The sequence below is a fragment of the Arvicanthis niloticus genome, chromosome 12 (assembly GCF_011762505.2).
Source record: "Arvicanthis niloticus isolate mArvNil1 chromosome 12, mArvNil1.pat.X, whole genome shotgun sequence".
Classification (NCBI taxonomy): domain Eukaryota; kingdom Metazoa; phylum Chordata; class Mammalia; order Rodentia; family Muridae; genus Arvicanthis; species Arvicanthis niloticus.
The window spans coordinates 69,534,192-69,559,954 of record NC_047669.1 but is presented as its reverse complement, the minus strand read 5'-3'; the positions used below and the strand labels follow the sequence as shown (position 1 = coordinate 69,559,954).

The 25,763-nt window shown below is 39.6% G+C and overlaps 1 protein-coding gene across 1 annotated transcript in view; it reads left to right on the top strand.

The window, feature by feature from the left end:
- Grik1 (glutamate ionotropic receptor kainate type subunit 1) overlaps nt 1-25,763 on the top strand; it is a 366,793-nt gene that overhangs the window by 300,401 nt on the left and 40,629 nt on the right. Inside the window, 6 exon segments of the mRNA XM_076943118.1 lie at nt 4,759-4,866; nt 7,032-7,076; nt 13,877-13,990; nt 15,945-16,148; nt 16,890-17,113; nt 22,623-22,741. Coding sequence (XP_076799233.1) covers nt 4,759-4,866; nt 7,032-7,076; nt 13,877-13,990; nt 15,945-16,148; nt 16,890-17,113; nt 22,623-22,741 — 814 coding nt within the window.

The window sequence follows — 25,763 nt, the reverse complement described above, 5'->3', positions numbered from 1 at the left end:
CAACTGAGGATGGCTGTGTAGGAAAAAATTGGGGGAAAGAGTTAGGATCCTTTATGTATTTAAATATTCTTAGAAAAAATGAGTAAAGCAGTAATTTTAATTAATTAGTATTTATAAGTGTCTACTAGAAGAGCTCAGAACTGGGTGTTAAGCATTTATGTCCCCAACACATGTATATATGCGTATATTACAGATATATTTAACTATAACAACTAATTTCTTATGGAAAGAGATAAACAAAACATAAAAATGGCTAAGAACACCTTTTTTTGTTTTCTCAGTTTTTGGTTTTTATCTTTTGTCCATTAGATGGCATACCCACAGGAAAGTAAGGCAACCACATTATTTGACTTAGTTGCTGTTAAATGGTAATTGTCAAGAGATCTAACAGGTAAAGATTCAAGCTATCTCCTAAAATAGGGACAATTGTATAAGTATTGTTTTCAGTCAAGTGTACTATAATCGTGCCCTCCGCAGATGTGTCTATGTGAGGCAAGCAAATTATAATTATGAAGAATTTAATTATATGCCATTATCTAAATTGTACATGGTTCAGCCCTGTTTCACAAAGTGGGGTCCTTATGCATCTTATTTATGGCATACAGAAATTGTATGTTCACCTTGATCAATAGTTAAGTTGGTGATTAATAAATGCTTAGCAGCAATTAGCCCAAAAATCCAAAGAACATATATATAAATACAACTTATCTAGCAGCGGGAGGCAGGCAGACGTGTGTAATGTTGGCTGCCCTGACTTTGAAGGTCAAAAGACATAGCTCGGTGAAAAACGCAGGCAGGGAGTCTTTGTAGATATTTGAGGCAGGGAAGGAGGCATTGTCAGAAATGAAAAGGGGACTTTTTGCCACTTGGATGTACATGGAGGAAAGCGAGAAGTGGGAATTACTCTGCCGCTGCAATGATTGGAACGAACACTAAGTTCAAGACTAAAACCAAGGCAACAGATGCCAAACAAAGCAGTACAATAGGCCCACTCTGTAGAAATAAAATTGGATTTCCAAACAGGGTTTTAAGACCATGCTATGAGCTATATGCTACATCAAGAGGTAAATGCTACTGGATCTTTACATTGCCAGAGAGCCCCGTAAATTCTGCACAATGGCCTAAATTGATTCACGACATGACCTCCGTAAAAGAAAAGCTGCCTTGAGGTAAAAGCTTTTCCAAAACTTTGTAGAACTTAATGAAAATAACTACTTCCATCCAAACAGATCAGGAGGTGGGTTAAGCCTGCTCATTGTCTACAATGAACTTCACCTCAGCCCCTAACACAGCAGAGATTTCACCTGAAGCAAAGCTTTAGATAAATTGTCCTCAGACACCAGGCATTTGCAGTAACTCCAACACTGTAGATAATTTTGTAGCTTTTATTTCTGTAGAGGCAGCCTTTGGCTTTAAAATAAGAAGGTGGTGGCTAAGTACAAAAATGACCATTGCTTTGTTATGCAGTAAGGGACTATGATGCCAGGAAGCGTGCAGATGCACACAAAAGGAAGTCCCTTGCATATGTCATTAGTCACTTTTGTCTTGTCCATGGAATTTCTATATGGTATCTCAGCTAGCATAACAAGCCATATCATGATTGGCTGCAGCAAGGTCAACTTATTTTTAAAATTTTTATTTTTAATTAATTTTATTCTTTACATACTATTCACTCACACACATACTCACACACACACACTCTCTCACACACACACACTTTCCTATGTTTCTATCATTTTTTTTTATTAGCACCTTTCCTACCAATTATTTTTCTGTGTTCTAACTTTCCGTTAGGTCCCGTGACCCACTTGGTTCAATCAGGACTGTCTGTGTCACCACTGGATTATAGCTACCCAGTTGGAGCCTGCTGGGCTTATCAGTGGGCTCACAATAAAGTCAACGTGGGCCCCAATTTAAAGCTGATGCTATTGTCTGCTGCTATTTGATTCTACCCTGGGAACTAAGCCCTGGGATGTGAAGAAACAACTCTTCTGTGCTGGGGAATTGATGAAGTGGGTGCCCAGTTTGCAACCCACCTGGTTTAGAGGGAAGCTTGGAGTCTTTATGTGCCTCGTCTCTTCCTAACATATTTAGCATCTAGTATTTTCAAGAAAACACTTGTAATTCTGATGTGACAACCATTCTAGAATTCTAAGCATTCTAGCTAAATGGTAACCAGAAAATACAACTACTTTTACGTTCTTTCGCTTTTGATTTTATGTTGATTATTTTTTAAACTTTACATTGCATGTAAGTGTACTTACAATGTACATATATTATATGTATAATGTACAGATGTACATTATACCCTGTACATCTTACCATGGAACTACACTGATTCACATTTAATAGTGTGAAAGGTAGTGGGGGAGGGATGGAGAGCCATGTTGTTCCTCTGTTCACATGTGAGTATATGAACTGATTCCCTACATGCTGTTCTGAGATAACTGCCTGCTAGTACATCCCCTGCATATGACTGTGTCACTCTTAAAATAATCCTTCTAACTCTGCAAAGTAATCTCCCAGGAGCATCTGACCCTGACACTGTTCTACTAGAATCTACCAGTGATTCCTGAACCTCTCTATTGTCCAAGAAACTAGTTTGACTCATAAAACCTTTATTAACAGGGGCTGACCTTCCCTGCAAGGCTCATTTCTCATGACTCCTCACTCTAAATTTAGGGCCCATGGAAACTTTCAATGTGTTCTTCACTTCTTGCTTTAGCTCAAGGGTGAGTCTTTGCTTGGCCTTTGAAACCTCAGACATTTTTTTCTGACTCTTTCCGCATATTTCAGATACATGCTTGTTTCTTTCCCTGTCTTTCTCTTCATTAAGCTGTGTAACTCTGTTCCTCACACTCGTGGGGTGGCGTTGTAAACCACTAACGTACTGCCTGTTGGAGCCATACACTTTTCCATTTCCGGCAGAGTCCCTGATTCAGAGAATACGCTCTTATTTTCACATGAACAAATACTTAAAAAAATAAATAAAGCCAGTTGTTTCTGGTGGGATTCTGTTTTGCCAACACCTTCACAGGACTACCCAGCAACAACAACTAACTAGATAGCTGTGCATCCTGGAGCTTCATCAATTACACAGAAAATTAACCCCTACAACCTCCACCATAAAACCAAGGTTGAGATGACTGAAAAGGTAATTGTTATAATTTAAGATGATATCAGTGTCGTGTTGGGTGTCCTTTAATCCTCAGTTAAGCACCAACATCATAGGCCAATACATGTTCAAGTTAGATAACTTGCCTAGAATCACACATCCTAAATTCACCCTAATCTATGGAAAATCCATGTTCTTTCCCCTTTTTTGGTCATATGGAGAGCTGTGTATAACATGGTACAATTAAATTCTCATCTCATGGCATCCTCGGGATCTTCACATTGCACAAACCAGATTGATTTCATAAAACTGGAAGGTAGGAAAATCTTGGAAATGTGCACAAAGTTCTGAGTTCACTTATAAATGAAACTCAAATAAACCAAGTTGTCAAAAGTCACCAAAACCCTGAGGCCTGAAAACCACTCTTTATTGCTTAATGAGACCACCAAAGTTGCCTGTAATTATGATTTTTGCTTCTTCAAATTATGTTGATGCCTGTATAATTGCAATAACAGCTCTTGGAAAGGATTTTCATATCCTAAATCCCGGGACCTGTTAATGTCACCTTATATGAACAAACAAACAAACAAACCAACAAAAATCAACTATAACTGTGTGCTTGAATGAAAGATGAAGGGATGGAGAAATAACCCATTATTACACATGAAGGCTCTAAATGCAACCCTAAGCAGAGTGATATTTATGCAAACAGCAGAGGGGGGTTGTGGACCCAAGACACAGAGTGCTAAAAGCCACCAAAAGCAAGAAGAGACAGCTAGAGTGTACTCAAGCACCTCCAGGAAACCTCCAGAAAGGTCCTCCAGAGCACATGGCTCTGCCAACATTGTATCAGCACTTATAGAACAGTTTTAAACCAACAAACTCTCCAGGTCTGGACTCACACACTGTTGATCCTGGCACTAGGAGGCAAAGGCAGGAGAATGGGCATTCAGGGTCAGTCTTTGGCTTCCTGGTGAGTTTAAAGCACACTGGACTGAAAACCTTACATTGGACTGGGAAGGGGAAGAAGGGCTGCGATCAGGATGTAATGTGAATGAATGAATGAATGAATGAATGAATAATAAATAAATAAATAAATGGAAAAAAATGAAAAAAAGACATAAAAACAATAAACTACAGCAGCCATAAGAAACTAAGATTCCTAAATATTAAGAGGTATAAATCATGAATACCCTGAAAATTCAGTAATGTCAATGGTGCGCCATTTGTCCATATCTTTTTCACAGAGGAAGAAAGAGGTAAGAGGCATTTTCCATTGGCAGTACCTTGACTGGGTTTAAACTGACCTTGGACAACCGAGTGCTATGACCTCCTGGATTTTTTTTTTTTTTTTTACTCAATAAACATGATTTTATAGCAGCTCTGCTTCCTGCCCATTTAGACTGCCACCATTACAGGATGGGACGGACTGTGTTAAAAAACTTTAGGGCTGAGCAATAAATGAGAAGCAATAAAACAGTGAAGTGCTCCACTTTCAACTCGGTGATCCAAGGCAACGGTTCAGAATCCATGATGCGGCTGGGTAACCAGACACTGCGATGGATCTGAGGCGTTACACTGCTGATGGGCTTGAGATCCTGGTAAGTGCCAGGCAATAACATTCCATTCTTAACTGTCCTCAGGCACGGTGGGATGGCTTGACTGGGCGGATCACCTTCAATAAGACGGATGGCTTGAGAAAGGATTTTGACCTGGACATTATCAGTCTCAAAGAGGAAGGAACTGAAAAGGTAACTTTCCTGGATGGAGAATAGATTAACCAATGCACTCAGGAAAGGGAATTCGTTGTTCATGCATTTTAGTGAAGTGGCACAGGCAAGTTGGAGAATGACAAAAGGACTTTCTTAGCACTCTCCTTTGACCTCTAGCATTCTGGCTCATTCTCTAGCAATTGGAAGGTAGGCACCGATGGGATAGATAGTCAAATTATAATTTGGAATTAATAGCACTGATTAATGTTTACCAACGTTTGGTCTATAAAGCCACTCTTCATTGTCATCCACATAACTTTAAGCACTGGCATGGTGAGGCCTATTTCATAAAGATTTTACAAAGTTGAGTTTAGATTTGGACTGTAGGAATTGCAGCTGGTTTATCTATGTCGAGGCACCCAAGGGTTACTCAGAAAATTAATTTTAGCTGAACTCTATTTTGAGATTGGTGACAGAGGGACGGAGTAAAATAGTATGGAAGAGGAGCAAATTAACATGGCATCCTTAATTTAGGACAAATGCTAAAAGTTTTTATTTTAATGCTGGGTTCTCACTTTAGGATTGTTTCAGTTGGAAGTCTCAATTTCAAAGTTTGGAGTTTTATTTTAGCTACTACTTAGACTAACACTCATGTAAACTGTTAAGTAATGATAAAGGAATTTGTGCTGCTCGATATATTTTATGATTTTAATTTAATATCCATGTGTGCAGGTCACAGTCAGCATTATAATTGGAGGATTTGCCTTCAGGACCTAAAGATTAGGTCCTGGGAAGACTTAAAGATTGGGGAGGTCCAAATTACCTGGGCATCAGAACTCCATAGATCAATGCATTTTCATATGACAGAGACTAACGCACAAAATGTGGCACTCAATATAAAAGAGCACTTTGAAACAGCTAATTTCTTGCTTAACTTCAAATGGTTGGTTTTTACTTTTAATGCAAGGTAACATTTCCTTATCTGTTTCATTGGTTCCGTTTACTGGGACACATTTTTCTCCCTTGGCAGATTATAACTGCCCTCTTCCTGCACACCCTATCCTTAAACACCATTAATTCAAAAAAAAGATCAATTAATCTAGATGTTGAAGGCGATCACAGGTGTTAAGATGTTTGAGAACAACAGTTAGCTCACAGCTTTGAGAGTCCACATGTATGTGGGTTTTCTATTTCAAAAACGCTGCTTATTCTCCTTCTTCCTGGTTTGAGCATTGCTCCACTGCTTCCTCTGCTGGTTTAACGGAACAAAACAGCTACCTGTCTCCATAACTGTGTATGGGACTTGGGCCAGAGGGAACAGAGAAGAATGTTTATTGTAACTTAAAAGCTTATAGTTACTTAAAAGCGTATCTGTTTCTCTAGGCCCTCTCCTTTTGCCGTTTTGGCTCCTCTGAGTGTGTAGCATGATCATAGTAAAGCTGCTAAGGAAATGCCTGTCCTTGGCTCACACAGGTGATAAACTAGTCAGAATCCCCAGAGCTATTTATATGCACATTGAGATTATGCACATTGAATTGCTGTTTTCCCATCAAAAGCAAAGTCAAAATAGATGAAAGTATTTTCTACTTGCTTCTTATCTCTTCAACCTTTGCAACACCTTTTTTCTTCAGGTGACTTGGCCTCAGTTCCTGAGATTGCTGGTTGAGTCTTGAAGGCAGTGGGAAAAGCTAACATGTCCCTCGGGATCCAAGGGAAGACATGCCCACACTTCCCATGCCAGCTTCTTGGGGCTCACAGGCGAACCATTATCAAAAGTCCATCCATCCTTTGCACCCAACCTTCTACTTTCCGCAAACTCATAATCAAAGATGCATCATTCAGCATGTTTCTCTGTGTAGCTTAGGAAATGTGTGTATGTATGTGTGTGATGAACGACTGATTTAACCATAAATTCTTTTAACAGTTCTTTTAAAGTATGGTGAATATCCTCTACCCCTGCCGCATACCTGTGAACATTCAAAAGCACTTTAATTTACTTTATGCTGTGTAAAAGGAGCACGTAACTTCTGTGACACCCAGCCCGCCCCTTTCATTTCCTTGTCATACCTATTTTTGGTCTTTATATGAATTAAAGTGCAAAAACCCCAAACAAGAGGTGAAGAGTGTCACGCAGACTATATACGTCATGGTTCCCTGCTGCATTTTAATTAAGTCTGTTTTTATTTTTCCTTCTGAAACCCCAGGCCTCTGGTGAAGTGTCTAAGCACTTGTATAAAGTGTGGAAGAAGGTTTGTACCCTGATAACAACTGCAGGACACTTGGGGTGGGGTGGTTGCCCTCTGCCAGTCTTACCAGGGCAGGGGCTTACCAGCTGCATGCAGATTACTCTGCATGCAGACTCCATAGAAGGGAGGGGGCAGGGAGACAGAGTGTGTTCACCCTCAGCATCATCAGGAATTGAAAGTAGACATTCGATGGGCTAATGAGTGGTGGGTGGGTAAATATTTCTTTCCCCCTACATTAGCTTCTCCACTGGACAGGATCAGTGTCCATGGAGACTGCGAGGAGGTAACACAGACAGCAGCCCATTTATAGATCTTCCCAAACCTCTAAATATTTCCCCTAAGGGGAATGAAAACAACGGGTTTGATCCATCAGACTAGTCAGATAGGCTCAGGCCTCTGAAGGCAAGGACACTTTTCTCAGTGCCACCCAACTGTGAAGTGTGGGCCATTTTCAGAAACTCCCCTTGCTCACGAGCTGTCTTTGCTTTATCAGAGCATACTGTCTTGACATTTACTCTAGAACTGGTTTCTAGAGGACAAATCAACGGAAAACTTTTGAAGGGAAATGAGATTATCTTGTAAATTTTAGCACCCACTATTTCATAGTTTATTATACAGGATCATGTTTCAGTGACTGTGCATAAATTTACATAAGCAGATGTTCATCACCAGAAAGGCTTGAGGAAAGTGTCCCAGTGACAGGCAGGCAAACGTCACACTGCCATCAGCCTTTCTCCTCACTCCTCTCTCTCTCTCTCTCTCTCTCTCTCTCTCTCTCTCTCTCTCTCTCTCTCTCACACACACACACACACACACACACACACACTCTACTTAAAACCAGTTGCTAAAATTTCTTTTGATTGATGGATGGACTATAAGTTACTTCAGGTCACTCAGCCTGAACAGTCTGTTGGGCTTGCTTCTGCCTTTCAAATGATTGGCCAAGGCACAGAAATTATAAACAGTTTCTACTAGTGGTCCAAAGAATAATCTCATCATCCCCTTAAAAGAACTCAGCAGAGTAGCTCAGAAATGTCCTTCTTTTAATATATATATTATAGCATATACATACATATATATGTACACACACATATATATGCTATATGTATATATGTGTATATATATGCTGATATATATATATATATATATATATATATATATGTATATGTATGTATATATATATATATATATACTGTTTTATTGATGAACCGGAGATGAACAAGTTTCCTCACTTACCTGGCACTTGGAAAGCAGCTTATTTGAACTTGATACTCCCAGCACATTATGCAATGCTGAATTAATTCAAACTGAATACTCTAGAGCATAGAGTTCAGGCTCCGAAATTAGCCTCAAGGGAAAGGGGCAGCCATCCAGGCAGCACAGGATAGAACATCTGGGCCTTGCTAACCCATGCCTCTCTTCCTCATTCTTTCTACTAATCCTTCCTTGCTTATGTCACCTACGATGCTCAGGAATGAGGCTACAGCCCAGGGACTCACTCATGCCCAACAGGATACACTTCCCCAAGAAGATTCTGTCTTCAAGAGTTTACTCCAGCATAGTCACAGTTTAAGACCCTCCTCAGCATCAGAACTTCATTCAAATTACCAGATAGCTCACCTGAAACTCATTCCAGGAGAGAGGGTGGTAATCTTTATCAGATACCCTGTGCACTGAGGAGGCTCAAGGTACAGGAAACAGAAATCCGCCCCCCTCCCGTTACTTTGTTTCTTATACATGCCTGGTTGTATGCACTCAGCCATTTTAGATTTTATGTTTCTGAGACTCTAGGTTTGGAAAATAGATCCTAATGACTCTCTCTTAAATGGCCTATTTTGTCACTTTTTAAAAGTCTGAATAATAGTCTCTGGACATTCATTCATAAATACTTCCCAGATACCAAATGGCTACTTCCCTCATGCCAATTTAGGCAAGGAAAGAAGGCTTTTGCTTCACAGTCTGAAAATTGATGTGCTGCTTCCTAGAGTCACTCCTCCCTGGTTGCAGAGCAAGACCATAAAGCCAACATCCGGGCATCTGGTTAACTGCACAGCTTTGTCCAGCAAGCACACATCAGCACATCACAAAGTCCCACCTCACCAGAGACACTGGCTTGCTGACATGTCCATCTATTTCAATTAAGAAGTAAAGCCAAGGCAAAGCCTGACCTTTCCTTGACTCTCGTACTGGTTTTGGTTTTATTGTAACAACTTTTGCTGGAAAGCTGTCAGGAAGATTATCTCCTCTGCCTTGTTTTATAGAGGAAGATCTGTGCTCTCGGGACTTTGAGAGGTATCCGAGTGCAGGACAGTAGCAATGGTCTCTCTGCACCCTACTTACCACTCTTTTTCTGATGGGACGATGAAGAGATGGGAATAAAGCAGGAGAGAACATTTGTCTATAGTCTAAAGTCTTATTTTCGAAAAGAATGTTACAGTAGCATTCAATAATACCGTTTTTTTAAAGATAAAAATATTTAAACACACACTTAACGTTTAAAGTAGAGTAAGAGATAAAATACATCCTGCCTTTAAAAATAGCAACAGTCACAAGCACATTCTCTAATACTTGATTAAGAACTTAATTCTGTACTTCTAAGTGCCTATGTCAGTGTTTAATTGAGATTATGCCCAGGGCTCACCTTATACATAATCTTCACACACAATACAACCTAGAGTGGAGCTTTGGATAAGAACAAATGGACCAACACGTTGAACTCGATGGCTAAAACATTGGCTAGAAGCCAGGGTTCTGCCTGAAAAAACATTGGAAGAGGGAAGGTTAAAGAAATTAAGTCCAACTTCCCAAGCGTACGGCTCACAAAAGCAAACAGAGGCTCTCCCGTCAACAGAGAGACTACACACCACATCACAAGAAGCCCTGAAAGTTCGGAAGGGTTCCCAAGGGTGCTGGCCCAGATCCCATCTTGCTTCTGGTATCCTCTGCAAGCAGTTGCTCTACCCAGTGCTCTGTTCACTGCCATTAGTCTCTTTTTTTCTTCAACAAATTAACCCTGATTAGTATGGAGGAGAGAAATAGTGTGTGTGTGTGTGTGTGTGTGTGTGTGTGTGTGTGTGTGTGTGTGTGTATCTGTGTGTGTGTCTGTGTGTGTGTGTCTGTGTGTGTGTCTGTATATGTGAATGCATTGTACTTCTTAGAAATTTACTCAAAGAACGTACATCTCTAAGAAGATACCTGACTGGTTAACACTGCTCATGTTAGGGAGTCAATCAAAGCAAACCCAGGTGGGGAGGATGTGTAATACGCACATAGGGTAAACTTTTTAATTGTTTTTTTAAAAGGTACTTTTGGACTAGGGAGATGCCTCAGTGGTTTCAGAGCACTTGCTGGTCTTCCAGAGGACTGGAGTTCCTCTACTCCCAACATCCACATGAAGATGCTCATGACTCCCTAGAAGTCCACCTTGAAGGGAATCTGACTCCCTCTTCTGGTCCCAGAAGGCACCATTCCCCCCACACACTGTATGCATTCATAGAGACACATGTACACGCAAATAAAAATAAATCTTTAAAAATAATTTTAGAAGCATTTTCCCTCTCCACTTTGCTGGTGAGCGAACTGAGGCACCGAAGGTCTCATCCACTGTCCAAGGTCACATAGTTGGCAAACTACTAAGTTATATATAAGATATAAACCAAAGGATTTGGATATCAAGCACAGATCTCCCCTACCCATGTGAATTTGTTTAAATGCTAGAGCCATAGATGTCCCTGATTTTTATAGCGCATTTTAAGGTCTCTGAATTAAAATAAAAAGTCACTAGCAATTTCATATTATTTCCCTACAGTCAGCTTGAAGAAACTGCTGTGAACGTGACTTATATGTCTTGCATGATTATCCGTGCACCTCTTATCATACACAAGCACTTCCTCATCTGCCATCTCATTTGATCTTCTTAGCACCCCTATAGTATACAGAGAGGAAGTCAGAATAGTCACATCCTGTTTAAGGTCACAGCCTCTGTCTACCTATTTCCATCTGGCTTTGAAACACACTCCTTATCTAGAGTCTGGCAATGAATGAGTCCAGGGCTGGACCGAATAGCTCAATTTTCAAAGCTCTTTCCTAGGTCTCCCCAGATGCTAAGCAAATCAATTTATGAGGTTAGTATCCCTTGGCAGAATTTCTTTATTTTTAATTTATTTTTTGTTGGATATTTTATTTACATTTCAGATGCCATCCCCTTTCCCCATTTCTCCTCCCTAGAAAACCCCTATCCCATGCCCCCTTCTCCTTTGTGCTTTTATACAATTTTTTTAATGTTAACCAAAGGCTTTATAAGTTTGGTAGTGCTCAATATCAATCAGAAGTGTAACCCAATACCCAACCTAAATATATCAACTACCTTTGACTGGCAGAAACATATGACGATCTGCCTCCATGTCCCTCCCCCCCCCCTTTCTCTCTCTCCTCACCTAGCTCCTCCTTTCCTTCTCCTCCTCCTCTCCTTACTCCTCCTCTTCCTCTCAGTACTTCTCCCACCTTAACTCCTTCTACATATCACCTTTCCTGTTAAAATAAAACTTTTCTCTCAAAATACAATTAGAGAATAACTATACCAATTTGTGTCAGTAAGGTACAAGATAGACCTAATACCCAGCCCATCATTTTGTTGACTAAGCAGAACCTCTGTCATCTCTCCTAACTAAAAGACTTAGTTCTGAACCTGGCTTTTTTCCTTGGCTTTAGAATGAATGTCAGCTGAGAACCATCCTCTCAAATCTTTTCTCTCAAAGTAAATAGCCAGGATTGGCTATGAGATTATAGGTATTCAACCCTGTCAGAAATCCAGAATGACTGAGTTATAATTTCTTGAGAACAGAAGTCTTGACTTTATTTTTAATTTTGAGATTTTTCATTTGTCTCTAAGGGTGGGACTCAAGTCTAACTAGAAATTTGATTACATTGCATACATATACTGTTTAAAGAGTTGACAATTTAAATTTAAGTTTGTATTAATTCTTTGACGTAGCATACAAAACAATGGGCCTCACTGTAACATTTCAAATGTGTATACATGTTTGTAACTTCGTTCGCATCTCCCACTATGTTGCCGTCCTCTCCCAATGGTTCCTTATCTCTTCCAAAATCATCTCAGCTTTCATGTCACTTGTGTGTGCAAAATTTCACACACACACCTTACACAGAAAGCTGGAAAATAGTCTTATACATTGTTATTCAGCACCTCTGTTTTGACTCTGACACATCTACTTAGGTCAGGTGATTCTGGACAACTTGGATTTGGGGCATCAGGAATGATCAATGTGTATTTAATAGGGCCAACCACATTAGCAGTAACCAGACCACCGAAGAAATTGAAGACCATCATATTCTTATTGGATATTTTATTTATTTACATTTCAAATGTTATCCCCTTTCCCAATTTCCCCTCTACAACCCCTATCCCATCTTCCTCCCCCTGCTTCTATGAAGATGCTCCCCTGACACACCCATTCCCACCTCACCACCCTGATGTTCCACTACACTGGGGTATCCAGCCTTCACAGGACCAAGGGCCTCTCTTCCCATTGATGCCAGATGAGGCCATCCTCTGCTACATATGCAGCTGGAGCCATGGGTCTCTTCATGTGTACTCTTTGGTTGGTGGTTTAGTCCCTGGGAGTTCTGAGGGGTTTGGTTGGTTGTTATTGTTGTTCTTCCTATGGGGTTGCAATCCCCTTCAGCTCCTTCAGTCCTTTTTCTAACTCCTCCATTGGGGACCCCATGCTCTGTGAGCATCCACATCTGTATTTGTCAGGCTCTGGCAGACCATCATTTTTTTGAGTCTATTGAATACCAATAATCACCACTGACTCTCTGATACACACACACACACACACACACACATCAATGAACAATAAAAGTTTTTACTGGGATAATTGATGATCAAGAGTACACAAAAGACAGATAAGCAAGTAATAATTACAAAAGACATAGAGTGTTTGGGCAGACGTGTGCACTAGGTTCTACTGAAATGCGTAAGAGGTACCCCTTCTCAGCATCAGTTCCTCAGTGAGGATGGGTCCTGAAATTTGCCATCTATGTAGTTCATCTATTTAGTTTCTCCCATCTGTCTTTCCTTTTCTAATCCCAAGTCCCTCCAACACCCACCCTTCTCTTTCCATCCCAGCAATCATGCATTTTAAAGGACCCTTAAAAAAAAGTGTTGACCCTTTGGTGGCGTGATGTCTGATGTCAGCAGAATGTAACAAGGGCAGAAGTGTTTGTCTGCTGCTGTGTACTGTGTCCTCCAATGCCCACAGCTGTACTTGAAACATGGAAATAGGTGTTCAACAAACACACTGCAGAGGGAAAATTTCATAATCACTTACTCCTTATATTTAATTTAAAAAAAACAACAAGTAGCTTAATAATTAAAAGGAAACATTCCAAGCTGTTGTGGTATACATCGTTAACCCCAGAACTTGGGAGGCAGAGGCAGGTGGGTCTCTGAGTTCAAGGCCAACCTGGTCTTCAAAGCCAGTTCTGGCCAGGACATCACAGAGAAACACTGTCTCAAAACAACAACAACAACAATAATAGATTAATAAAAATAAGATAAAATGCCTCCTGCACCTGCCTTAATTAGCTCAGATTTAGGATTCTACACCCTCATCATTGTATGGCATAACTCTCCTCCATCAAGTAGTCTCTACTCTGAGGTACTTGTTTGTGTCCCAGGGTGTAAGCGTTGGTCCCATTACTGGTATAGCGGGCCCTCTGTTTAATCTAAGTGCTGTTGCAGGCAACAGGCAGCCTCTAACATCCTGTGTTCTGTGCAGATTGGGATTTGGAACTCCAACAGTGGGCTGAACATGACGGATGGCAATAGAGACAGGTCCAACAATATCACGGATTCGCTGGCTAACCGAACGCTCATTGTCACCACTATTCTGGTAAGCTATAAAGTTCTAGCCTTGTATCCACACTCCCACACTAGACTTAAAAGGATCCGTTCACTGTCTTTTCCAGCCTGGCGAGGCTTTCTGCATATGTCTATTTTTTAAACCAGGGAGCTAAAAGCATACATGCATACATTCGTATGTGCTTAAAAGAATGAAATATAAGCACTTGAAACCTCTCCACGTAGAATCCCAGCTTCATTCTTCCCTCGCTCCGCCCATCCTGGGCCACTTCTGTTCTCTGCCTCCTGAACTGCTGGTTGGTTTGACTTTAGAAAAAGACCAGGGAAGGTGATTCAGCGGGGAAGCCAGTGACATTGTTTCCTGTGACCCCTGAACTGCCCATCAACGGTTTTGTTCAAGTCTTTCCATAAGCACATTCCCTGCATTGTCCGCTGCCCTACACCTAGGCTCCAGCTTCCCTGGACTGTGGCAACACCTCCCACCTCTTTGTCTCTACCCTGGATCTTCCTAGTGTCCAGGTATAACAGGTCTCAAAACACTGCACTGTCTCTATTCCTCCTTCCGTTGGCTCGTCTCCATTGGCTCATCTGGAAAGAATCCTTGTATCAACTGACCCAAAATCCTTGTGTCCCACTGCAATCGTGATCTTATGTCCAGCTACGCTTTATTTCATTCACTGTGTAACACTCAGCTATTTGTCTTTGAAGCCGCTTTGTTAGACTTATTCATCCAAAGTAAACCTGATTTTTATTTGCACTTTCTTCTGGCCGTCACTTTGCTGCACTTTTTTGGGGGGCGAGGGGAGAAGTGTCTTCTTTTACTTTTTGTTTTTGACAAAGTTCATTATGTAGAACAGGCTGCACTGGAACTCCCCTATTTAGCCCAGGCTGGTCTCAAACTCACAGAGATAAACCTGCCTCTGCCTCCCCAGTGCCAGGATTAAACATGCATATGCCACTCTGGGCAATAACTTTCTATTGCATTGGCTTGATCCAACTGTCAGTTTGCTAGAGGAGGAACCTACACACGTGGGGCATCTCATCAGTAGAGTAATTATTGTAATGGTACAAAAGAAAGCGAACTCAGAGGAGAATTAGTAACTTTAGAGATGTGTGGTAGAAAGGCAGCCATTATTACTCACCAGATTAAAGGATTATGTGTAAGTGTCTAGGGAAGCATTGTCATATTTGAGGTCCAAGGTGACTTCAAATAAGACTGTAAGGCTGAAAAAAGAAGAAACGCTGGAAATAGCCAACCAGTATGCAGAGCAAGTACAACTGAAATTGAAATAAATGCTTAAGGATGGGACTGGGAGGAGAAGAAGGGGTGGTAGCTGAGGTCGGGAGGTAAAGCGAATAAATGAAGTAATGAAAAAAATAAACCTTTAAAGATGAAAAAAAAAAAAAAAAAAAAACCTCCTCAGTGTGAAATGGTAAAGTGCATTAAAAAGAAAAAGTTCTTGTCAAATGCAAATTACATTTTCCTAAGGAAGCAGAAAAATCAGAATATTTAGCATATGTGATATTTGAAAAATGAAAGACTTATATTTGCTGGTCTTCATTTCTCTTTTATAAATAGACAGTCTTAGGCCAAAATCTAAGGCAAGTGGACTCCTACAATAGAAGCCCAGATACGGTCCTATCTTAAGGAGGCACATGGGAGCCAAGCATCTTCTGAGAGTTTCTATCTATCGTCTCAGATTCAGACTTTGAACCTAACTATGACTCTGTCACGTCATCCACTAATCCCCTCCCCTAGCACCACAGTGAAAGAGAAAGCTGTCATCTAAAACGGCAGGAAAGAAAGACAAACACATGACATGAAGGCTTTTGTAACAATGGCGGGCAAGTTTAGTCAGAAACAGCTGACTTCAATCCCTTCCACTCTTAAAAATCAACTTCAAATGTTACATGTCTTCAGGCACTGACAGAACTCTTTCCTTTTCGTGATAACGGAGCTTCCATACCCGGTTTGTTTCGCTCAGGAAGAGCCCTACGTGATGTACAGGAAATCCGATAAGCCCCTCTACGGAAATGACAGATTTGAGGGATACTGCCTGGATCTGCTGAAAGAACTGTCAAGTATCCTGGGTTTCCTTTATGATGTTAAACTGGTTCCTGACGGCAAATATGGAGCCCAGAATGACAAGGGGGAATGGAATGGAATGGTTAAAGAGCTCATAGACCACGTAAGCAAAAACCACACATGACTGAAAAACGCTCTGAGGGAAGAAGTAAAAGGAGGAAAAAAACAGTTGATTCCATTTTGGAAGAAAGGTTTTTGGTATTCCAGGTCTTTAGACACAGACACACACACACACACACACACACACACACACCACATAAATATTTCTTAAAAGCAAAATGAACTTTGCTCAGTCTAGAGGGTTGGAGAAAAATAAAAGTTGCGGGTTAAACTTTATATATTCACCCTTTACGCCAATGAGTAAGCTTGAGAGGCTTCCAATTAAATCAAAAATTCTAGGACCTGAGACTCGGGACTCAGAGAAAAATCTCACTTTGTCACCTTATATTAGACCAAGGTGTTCCTTCCTCCCTTCTCTAACATGCCCTTGGTAAAGACATTATCTGATAATTTTAGTTTATGTGTTGACAATACCTTCTGTGTGTGTTTGTATGTGGTGTGTGTGTGTTTCTGTTTCTCTCTCTCTCTCTCTCTCTCTCTCTCTCTCTCTCTCTCTCTCTCTCATGCACACTCTCAGTGTGTGGGTTCTGTGGGGATGGGTGTGCACCTTACATGGACCCTCACCCCCACCCCTCCATACTTTCTGGTTTCTCTTTGATAATAAATACTATAATATAAATAAAATTAGCTCATGCTAGGTGCTCCTTGCACAAAAAGCATTTGTAGTTGAGATTAGGAGAAGGCTAGTCACTTGCAACTGACCATTTAGTACTTGCTTTTACAGAGAGCTGACCTGGCAGTGGCCCCTCTCACCATCACGTATGTACGGGAGAAAGTCATTGACTTCTCCAAGCCCTTCATGACCCTGGGCATTAGCATCCTTTACCGGAAGCCCAATGGAACCAACCCGGGCGTCTTCTCCTTCCTCAACCCTCTATCTCCAGACATTTGGATGTACGTGCTGCTCGCCTGCCTAGGGGTCAGTTGTGTGCTCTTTGTGATTGCAAGGTAAGTTTGAGAATACTGAATTCAATGCAGTGGTCTGGCAGTCACAGATTTCAAAAATTCACAGTTTAAATGTGCAATTTTATTTTTGCTCATTGTTGCAGTTTTTTCTCAGGGTTTCCATGGAAAGCTGTTATGTGCATTAAAAGCTAATTATCCATAAAGATACATTTTTAAGGGAAGAAGACAGTCCTTTATAGTAATTTAACTTTTCCTGTACTTCAATTAGCATAAGATTACTATTTATCTTATTTTTACATGGAATAAAAGACAAAAAAAAAAAAAGCAACAGATCAACTGGGATAGCTAAAATGTTACTAAAATAATAAGAAAATTATTTTAAGTTATTTTCTTCGGGAATAATTGAATAAGCCAAACGAAAAAACAAGGTAGCTCAGAATCACCATAGCAAATAAAAAACATGGAAAGAAAGATGCCGAGCCCCTTAAGGACTGAGGAAAACACTTGAAAAATTTTGTGAGATTCTTCTTTAAAATCATTAGAAGGTAAATAAGAAAATTGTGGAAGTCACACTGAAAAGAAATTACAGTGTGGAATTTTACTTGATGATTGATTGATTGATTGATTGATTATCTGATTGACTGGCCGATTGTTGGTTTATTGCTTCTGTACTGGAGATGGGGTATAGGGCCTTATACATGCTTAGCAAGGCCTCTACCCCTTAGCTACATCCTCAAACCATTGTAAAAGCTTTATGATGCTCCAGAAGTGTCTCCATTTAAGCTTTATTTTTCAAGATTAAACTCTGTCCTCTATATGTAACCATTATACCTTCCACAAGTCTTCCAGAGCTTTTTATTCTTCTCAGTAAAACATATATCTAAATGCCTTTGATGAAACTACTATTCTATTTTTCTATTCCTCTTAAATCTTTGATAGCTCTAGATAAAGTATATGTTTTTAAAATTTACTTTTTTAATGGCATGTCTATGTTTTCAGTCTTTTTCACCTTTTGACAAAACTTGATAATTTTTTCCCCTAATCAATTTTTGTCTTCTTTCCAGGAATTTATTTAAAAAAAAAAAAAAATCTCTTCACGGTAGCTCTTTGCCATTGTCAGTTGTCCAGTTTCGTTTAATGCCTGGTAACTTCTCCTCGGCTTAATTACAAAGAATGCTTGGGAAAATACCCCAAGCAGAAAACATGCAGAAGATCTACAAGGCAGAGTCAAATGGAATAAGTGACTTCTGATACGTGGATATTTAAGCTTTTAAAGGGACTAAAGTCTGGGAGTTCTCAACATCTTGTAAAATGTGCTATTGCCAAATCTCAAATTTTGTTTTTTGAAATAGTGGTCAAAATTCTTTTTACACAAACATGCACACACATCTACACACACACACACACACACACACAATCAACTTCAAATATTCAGTCATGTCACAGTCAAGGACCATGTTCAAGATAATTTAACAAAATCCTTGAAAATAATTGTTTAATCAGCTATTGACCTTTTGGAGATTTGTCACAGTTCCCAGATGAAGTTATATTGACCTGGAATAGCCATAAAGTAATGAAGTACCCCCTCACGAGGAACAGGCTACATTGGGTTGACTCGTTCTATTTCTCTAGCCCTATCTAAGCAATGAAAAAGACAGGGAGCAATAAAAATGTGAGTTTTCAAATCCTGAGTTCAGGGTTTCTTCAAACAAGAATGCTCACAAATGAATCAAGCAAGGTCATACTGATGGAAACTTCCTTTACTTGCTCTAGTGAAGTTGGCCAAAGCTACCTGGAAGAAAACAGTATGTGAGCATAGTTCAGAAGCCCTCACAAGGACATGCACCGAAGGGACCCTATTGTACTGCCTCTCGACTGTGACTTTAGCTACCCTTATATTTGTCATCAGGCTATGTCAGAAAGGATATGTAACATTCAGAATATTCCCACACTTTGTCCATTTCCTTAAAAGCTCTTGGTGACCCACAGTCTGTATTTCAGACTCAACACCATATCATCTACACCTTTGAGTCTATCCTAATCCTACACCATTGGACCACTAAGTGTGATGCTCAAAGCTCAAAGCCCCAGCCAGTTAAGCAGGTGCTGATTCTCCTTTTCTTCCCATCATAGTCTGAGACCACAAAGTAGATCACTGGGTCTCTCTGCACCAATAAGGTGAGATACAGCGTGACTTTAGTTTCCATCCTAGTGGTTTGCCCTCAAATTCGGTAACATAGAAATGAAAACAAGTTAATCTCATAGTTATTCTTTGATCTAAAGAAGCTTCCAGATTTGTGTTGTGAAATTTATCCTTTTGTTTTCTTAAAGTGAAAAAATACAGTCCAATCCAGCATTTAAGCTAATGCCCTCACCAAATAGATCCCTAAAAGTCCCTAAAAGATTCCTAAAACATCAATTGAACAAGATAAGGAAAACCATAGACAATGACAGTGAAGCATGACTAATGGATGTGTTACTGTTTTGATTTGGCAGTTGACTCTAAAAATATTTAACTCCAAGGAATTGGGTTCATGGTGAACATAGGTTGAACTGGGCCAAGTTTCCACATACAGATGTTGCTTACATTGGTGACTTACATTTATCTTCCTAAAATGGATTTTTAAAAGTTGGCATTTGGCAAAAAGTAAGAGTTAGGAAAAAGAACGAACCCTTGAAAGCAGATTCTAAGGTTACAAACCCAATCATTGATGACAAGTTCAAACATATCTTTCTCCATTGAAATCAACTGGTCTTTCTGTCTTCAAAGCAACCAGTGTCTGTCAACAATGAGAAATAGACAGTCGCCTCCATGCCTCCACAACTTTAAATTTAATGTAAAATTTTCATTATCTAAACCTTAAACCAAAGTAAGAGGTTCACATGGGTAAATCCTCTAGATTCATTATGCTGCATTTTGTTATAATGTTAAATAAAGAAGGTCTTTCTATGCAACTCAGGCTGTTCTTTAACTTCCTGTGGAGATAGACTGGCCTCAAACAGGAAGCATTCTTCTTGTCTCAGCATCCCAAATGTTGGAATGATGGGCAGCACCACCATGCCCATGAAAAAGTACTATCATCTATACAAGTGTTCACGTAGATTCTAAATACACTTGTCCCATTCTCATGGTCCTGACATTCAGTACTGACCTATTGAGAGTCATCTGGGATAGTGATTTTAGATGGCCATTCCCGCAGACCATATATTGTTCTTTCCCTAGACCTCCTGGTGCTGACATGCTGTATTGTGTCACTGTGGCTATATTAACCAGGCTTTACGATTCTCAAAGGGACATATGTGCACCTATACAACAAGTGTGTGTTTCTATGATGTAAAAAGCCAGTGTCTTACAGCATAGACTGCCATTGCTTAATACCCTTCAATTCATATGCTTCAGGTCATTCTGAATCCTAGAGTCAAAGAACTAGCAGTCTCCTGAAGAGCTGAGACATGTGCTGATATTTAGACTGTTTCCCTCTGCTCTACAGAAAAGCCAATTAATTGCTCACAAGTTTTAAAGTGTTAAACATGGTGGGAAACTAAAATCAGCATGCCAAGGACGCGTGCTCACAGATCAGAGTATATTTAATGAGTAAACAACAGGATATCAGGGGCTGGTAGTTTGCAGGCTTTATGGTCTATTTGAAAAGCCTGTATTCTTGAACACATAATCCTCCTAATTTATTGCAATTAATATTTTAAAGTTATTGTACCAGGGATGATGATATTGTTTAAGTAACAACATCTTTACTCTGCATGCTGTTTCAATTACTAGGTTCATTAATACCGGTATTCGTTCTTTCAGCTCAGCAAACTACTACAGTTATGAGAGTGTATAAATTCAAAACTTAATTATACTGTTGCAGCAATAATTAAAATGTATTGGCATGGCACTGTCAATTAAAGCTATGTTCATAAGCTCACAGCAACCTGTGTGGTATACCCTGCAGCTTGAGAGAAGCCACAGGAAAGTGTTGGATAATGTTATGGTGCGATAAATGACCAGGCTGCCATCCTAATGCCCTCAAGGCTCCATGAGAAGACACTGCACACTTTGCAGAAGGTGTCCAGGGCTTTAGAAAACATTTTTCATTAAGAGAAAGTATCTTCCCAGTTCCTTGTACATGATTCACAGCATGTCTGGCTTTTCACTGTAGATAATATATTCACCTTAAGCCCAGTTCTCCCTGATGCATCTGCAACCTGCTATTGTTTATTGCTGAAGCCTTATGGCTTGGAGAGCATCACTATGTTCTCATTGGTGTTATGGTATTTTAACAGTGCTCTAACAATCCTTTTTGCCTTAAAAAGACCCAGAAGCAAATGGCAAAGCTTTCAGTGCTATGAATTACTGCATTTTAAATTATTACAGATTACTTTGATGAACATCTGGCAATGTCTTAATAAAACACACATGCACACATGCATGCGCGCGCGCGCGCACACACACACACACACACACACACACACCTTGGTAGGGTAGCTCCATAAAATATTACTATAGATGGCACCTCCTCTGGATTACAATAATCAGACTGATTCAAAAAGAAAACCAGAAAGGACTAAAACTGTAATCAGTTCCCCAAATTATTATTTTAAATGTTACTTTTAAATATCTAGATTTCCCCAGTTTATAAAGAGGTAAACTGAGGGCAAAGAAATCGAATCAAATCCTTCATTTAGATTTTCCTCAATGATTCATTGTATTTCCAAAAACTTATTACCCATGGCCCCTTGCAAGTAGAGCTATAATAATGTCACAGAGAACATTTCACCCCTAACCAGAGTTAGTGATTATGAGACTGCAGAGCATAATTTAGAAAACAATTCAATTAAAAATAAATCAAAAGGAGAACACGAGCTTCCAAGTTCCTACTCTAAGCCTTGGAGTTAATGCTAATATAGTATATTAATGATTGTTTCAAATTTAAACTTTGTCTTTTCATTAAAGAATTGAGGTTTATATTTCTATATAGTGTCTTTGAAACAAGAGATATATGGCCCCAAATCCAGCCTGCTTTTTGTTCACATTTGGTTTTCATTTTGGTTTTATTATTCCTGCATCATTGGTAAAGTACTAGAATCTGTATACGTTTCTGTCCATGGAACCATAAATGTCCCAGAAGAGCCAGTGACCCTCACAGCATCTAGCAACATACTAGCTCAACCGTGCAATCCCTGTGCATTCCATGCTGCTCTTGTTGCCCCTTGCTGGGGTCAAATCTTGGGATGAGAAATCCTTTCTTTATGGTTATCCAGTTGCTCAGTAAAATGGAAATGAATGAAAGCACAGAAGAATTCAATAGGCATAGGTCTGAGGAGTGTGAGGGGTTGGAGTCCTAGCTGCCAACAGGTTTGATCCGGAATCAGAAAGCTGATGGTGAATACTCACCCGGAACTTCTGCATTTAGTCCCGCAGAACTCGAAGTGGCTATACAAGGTCTATTGCCCCTGCTCAGTTGTTGGGTTTTTACGTTGCTCGGGCAGGTTTTACTCTGCTTCGTGTATGCATTTGATGTTTACAAACTGTCTCTGTTAACTATCGCAGGTTCACACCCTACGAGTGGTATAACCCCCACCCGTGCAACCCTGACTCAGACGTGGTGGAAAACAATTTCACTTTGCTAAATAGTTTCTGGTTTGGAGTTGGAGCTCTCATGCAGCAAGGTACACCGGTTGCCCATTTTGTCACTTGCATCCCACAGTCTGCTGACAGGCTTTCATGCTGGTAAACTCCACCATGAAGCTAGACAGTAGAAAGAAACACCCAGGGATACAAAATCATATTTTATATGAGAGCTGACTTTCTAGACAGCTCTCAAGACAAAGACAGAAATGGAATCTAAACAAGACTTCCTTGCTATGTATCTGAAAAGAGCACTTCTTTCAAACAAGGACATAAAGTTTCCTGAAAGTAGGGAAGAATAAAGAACTTAGATTATTATTTTCTCACTGATGTAATCAAATAACTGACAGATGCAGTTTAGGAAATAAAAGGTTTGTAGTGACTTATAATTAAGAGTGTAGTCCAATCAGGTGAGGAATAAATAAATGGCAACAGGAGCTTGGGGCAACTCTCATATTGTATCTTCAGTCAGCAAATAGAACAATGAGTGCTGTGCCCCTAGATTTTGTATTCCCATTATTATTATCATTATTATTATTGTTATTATTATTACTATTATTATGATGATGATTATCATTATTATTTATCTGCAACCTCAGCTTATAGAGTGGTGCTGTTACACTCAGGGTCTACCCTCCTCAGAAAAACCTTTCAGGAAACATCTTCATAAACGTGTCAAGTGAGGTGTCTCCTAGGTGGAATCTAAGTTATCAGTGTAGGTTATCTATCACAAAACCTTAGACGTCTGTTGAATGAATGCATTTCCATAGATAGACATGTCAATCTTATCCTCCTCGGCCATAACTTCACAAGTCAAAGGTTTAAATGGAGTGGGATTGTAACTCCTTGGAGTTTGAATTCACTTGGGATTCCTTCAGGTGCTCACAAGATCTAGAGCATCCACCTAATTGCCACTCAGACAAACCCTCCTGAAATTCAGCTTAGCTGACCAGTAATTTTTGACAATCTCCTTTAAACTGGTAACCATAGCAACAGTAAACTGTAAGGGTTGGAGACATAAAACTAAAACCAAAGAAATGTAATATATTTTACCTTGCTCTATGATTTCAGAATTTCTGTTTTTGTTGTGGAGGAGGAAGAAGTTGTTTTAACCTTTGGAAGACATCCATCTTGGTTTTTTTTGGATTTTTCTTCAGCTTTGATTCAAGCATATGGTCTACCAAATATTTCCATGATTAAATGCATTCATTTAAGACAGTCATAAGTCACAGATGCTGTTGTGTTTGGAATATCTTTTCATTTGACAATAAGCTGCAAAATAAATTGGCATAAGAAAACCCAACTGGGATATACATTAACCATGTTTGTGATTTGGAAGTCAACCTGAGGTTTTTCATTAGGTTGTAATATCATTTGAAATGTTTATAGTATGTAAATCCAACAGACAGAGAGAGGAAAGGGAGAGAGACAGCGAGAAAACACAAATATATATGTGTGTGTTGGTCTTTGTTATAGAAATATTACATAATTTAAGAAATGAATACATTTTTGTAATTATACATAGTGCTGTGGGGACCATTAACTGGGTATAGACCCAACCAGATTTAATAGAAATCACGTGAATGAATTTAAAGCATAAGATGGAGCTACAAATCCTGTAAGACCCCCTGTTAGAACCTATACCTTACTTTCCCTGCACATTTAATTCTTCATGGTACTTATCTCATGAGCAATTACTCTCAGAATTAAGGAGGCCTCCTCCCATTCATATAATATGCCTTCTCCAGGAACTGAATAAAAACAAATACACACAGGTTTCACTGAGCCTGCTGCAGGCCTGTGCAGTTTCATGCCTAATGTCACATGCCTAATGTCCAGCTTTGAAAGCTCACTCACACATTTTTGGAGTTTACCAGCATCCACAGCAAACTGTGGGATGCAGTGTCCATTAGTTACCACTACCTTGGATACATGACAGTCAGCCCCAGCCAGACTCTGCTTGTATGGAAGAAGTTGGCTAACATTTGTCAGGTGCAACAAGCATTTCCAAGTACAGCATTTATGACGGTCAGTGCATCTGCCCTGGGTACATGGCGTTGGACCAGGTAGACACCCTCTGTCGTCATCTCCCCGGTATGCAGGAGCCTCTCATTGTATTAAATTGGGAACCACTTTGTTGCATTTCTGTTTTAATGTGATGATCAGACTTTCTCTTTTCTACAGAGCCTGAGCAAAGTCTGGATCAGGATTGGCTGTCATGTCTGCCATAAAAGGCACTAAAGAGACTCCAGCAAGTACTGTCTCATCCTGAGTATTTCCAGCGGTGTTTAACTCTCCAGTATTACCGTTCTCATGACGTCATCCTCTAGGACATTGAATATGCATAAGTCATCTCTTTTTGAGGGAGGCCATGTTGAAATACATCAGATAACATTAAGATTTAAGAAACTCCCAGAATTGGTCTAAAAATTTTAAAATAACACAAAGCAACATGGAGAAATTTCATTAATAGCATCTAATGAGAGTTTAATATGCAGTTTCACTAGGTTGCTACATGTTCCCCTAAACTTTCAAGAATTTTTTTCTCAAATTATAAATGCTTATTTTAAAGTTCAAAAATACAAATTTATGTTTGCATGTCAGTTATTCATCTGTAAGTGCATTTCCACTGCCATACAGTACGTAATTATGTCTGTATACAGAGAAGTTGAAAGCTAGATTTTCATAAATGCAATAAAAATAACACAAGGATGAACCGATAGCAAAAAAAAAAAAAAAACTCTACTTATAAGGCAAGAAAAAAATGTATCTTTAATGCGATATTTATCTCCCATGGCTATTTTATAAAATAAATGGTATTTTAATGGCAGCTAACTAAAAACCTAAAATAATATCACATTGCCACAAGGCTGCTAGATCAATTAAGCACAAAGATGCAAGGCAGCCTTGGGCTTTAAGCGCACACACCCATAGGCATATAAATCCTATTAAACCACAAGATAAGAACAACAGCAACAGATTATTCTGCTAAGTCCCTGGAGGCAATATAATGGAAATGGTTGCAAACTTGTTGTAATGTTACACACTGAAATTCAAACAAAC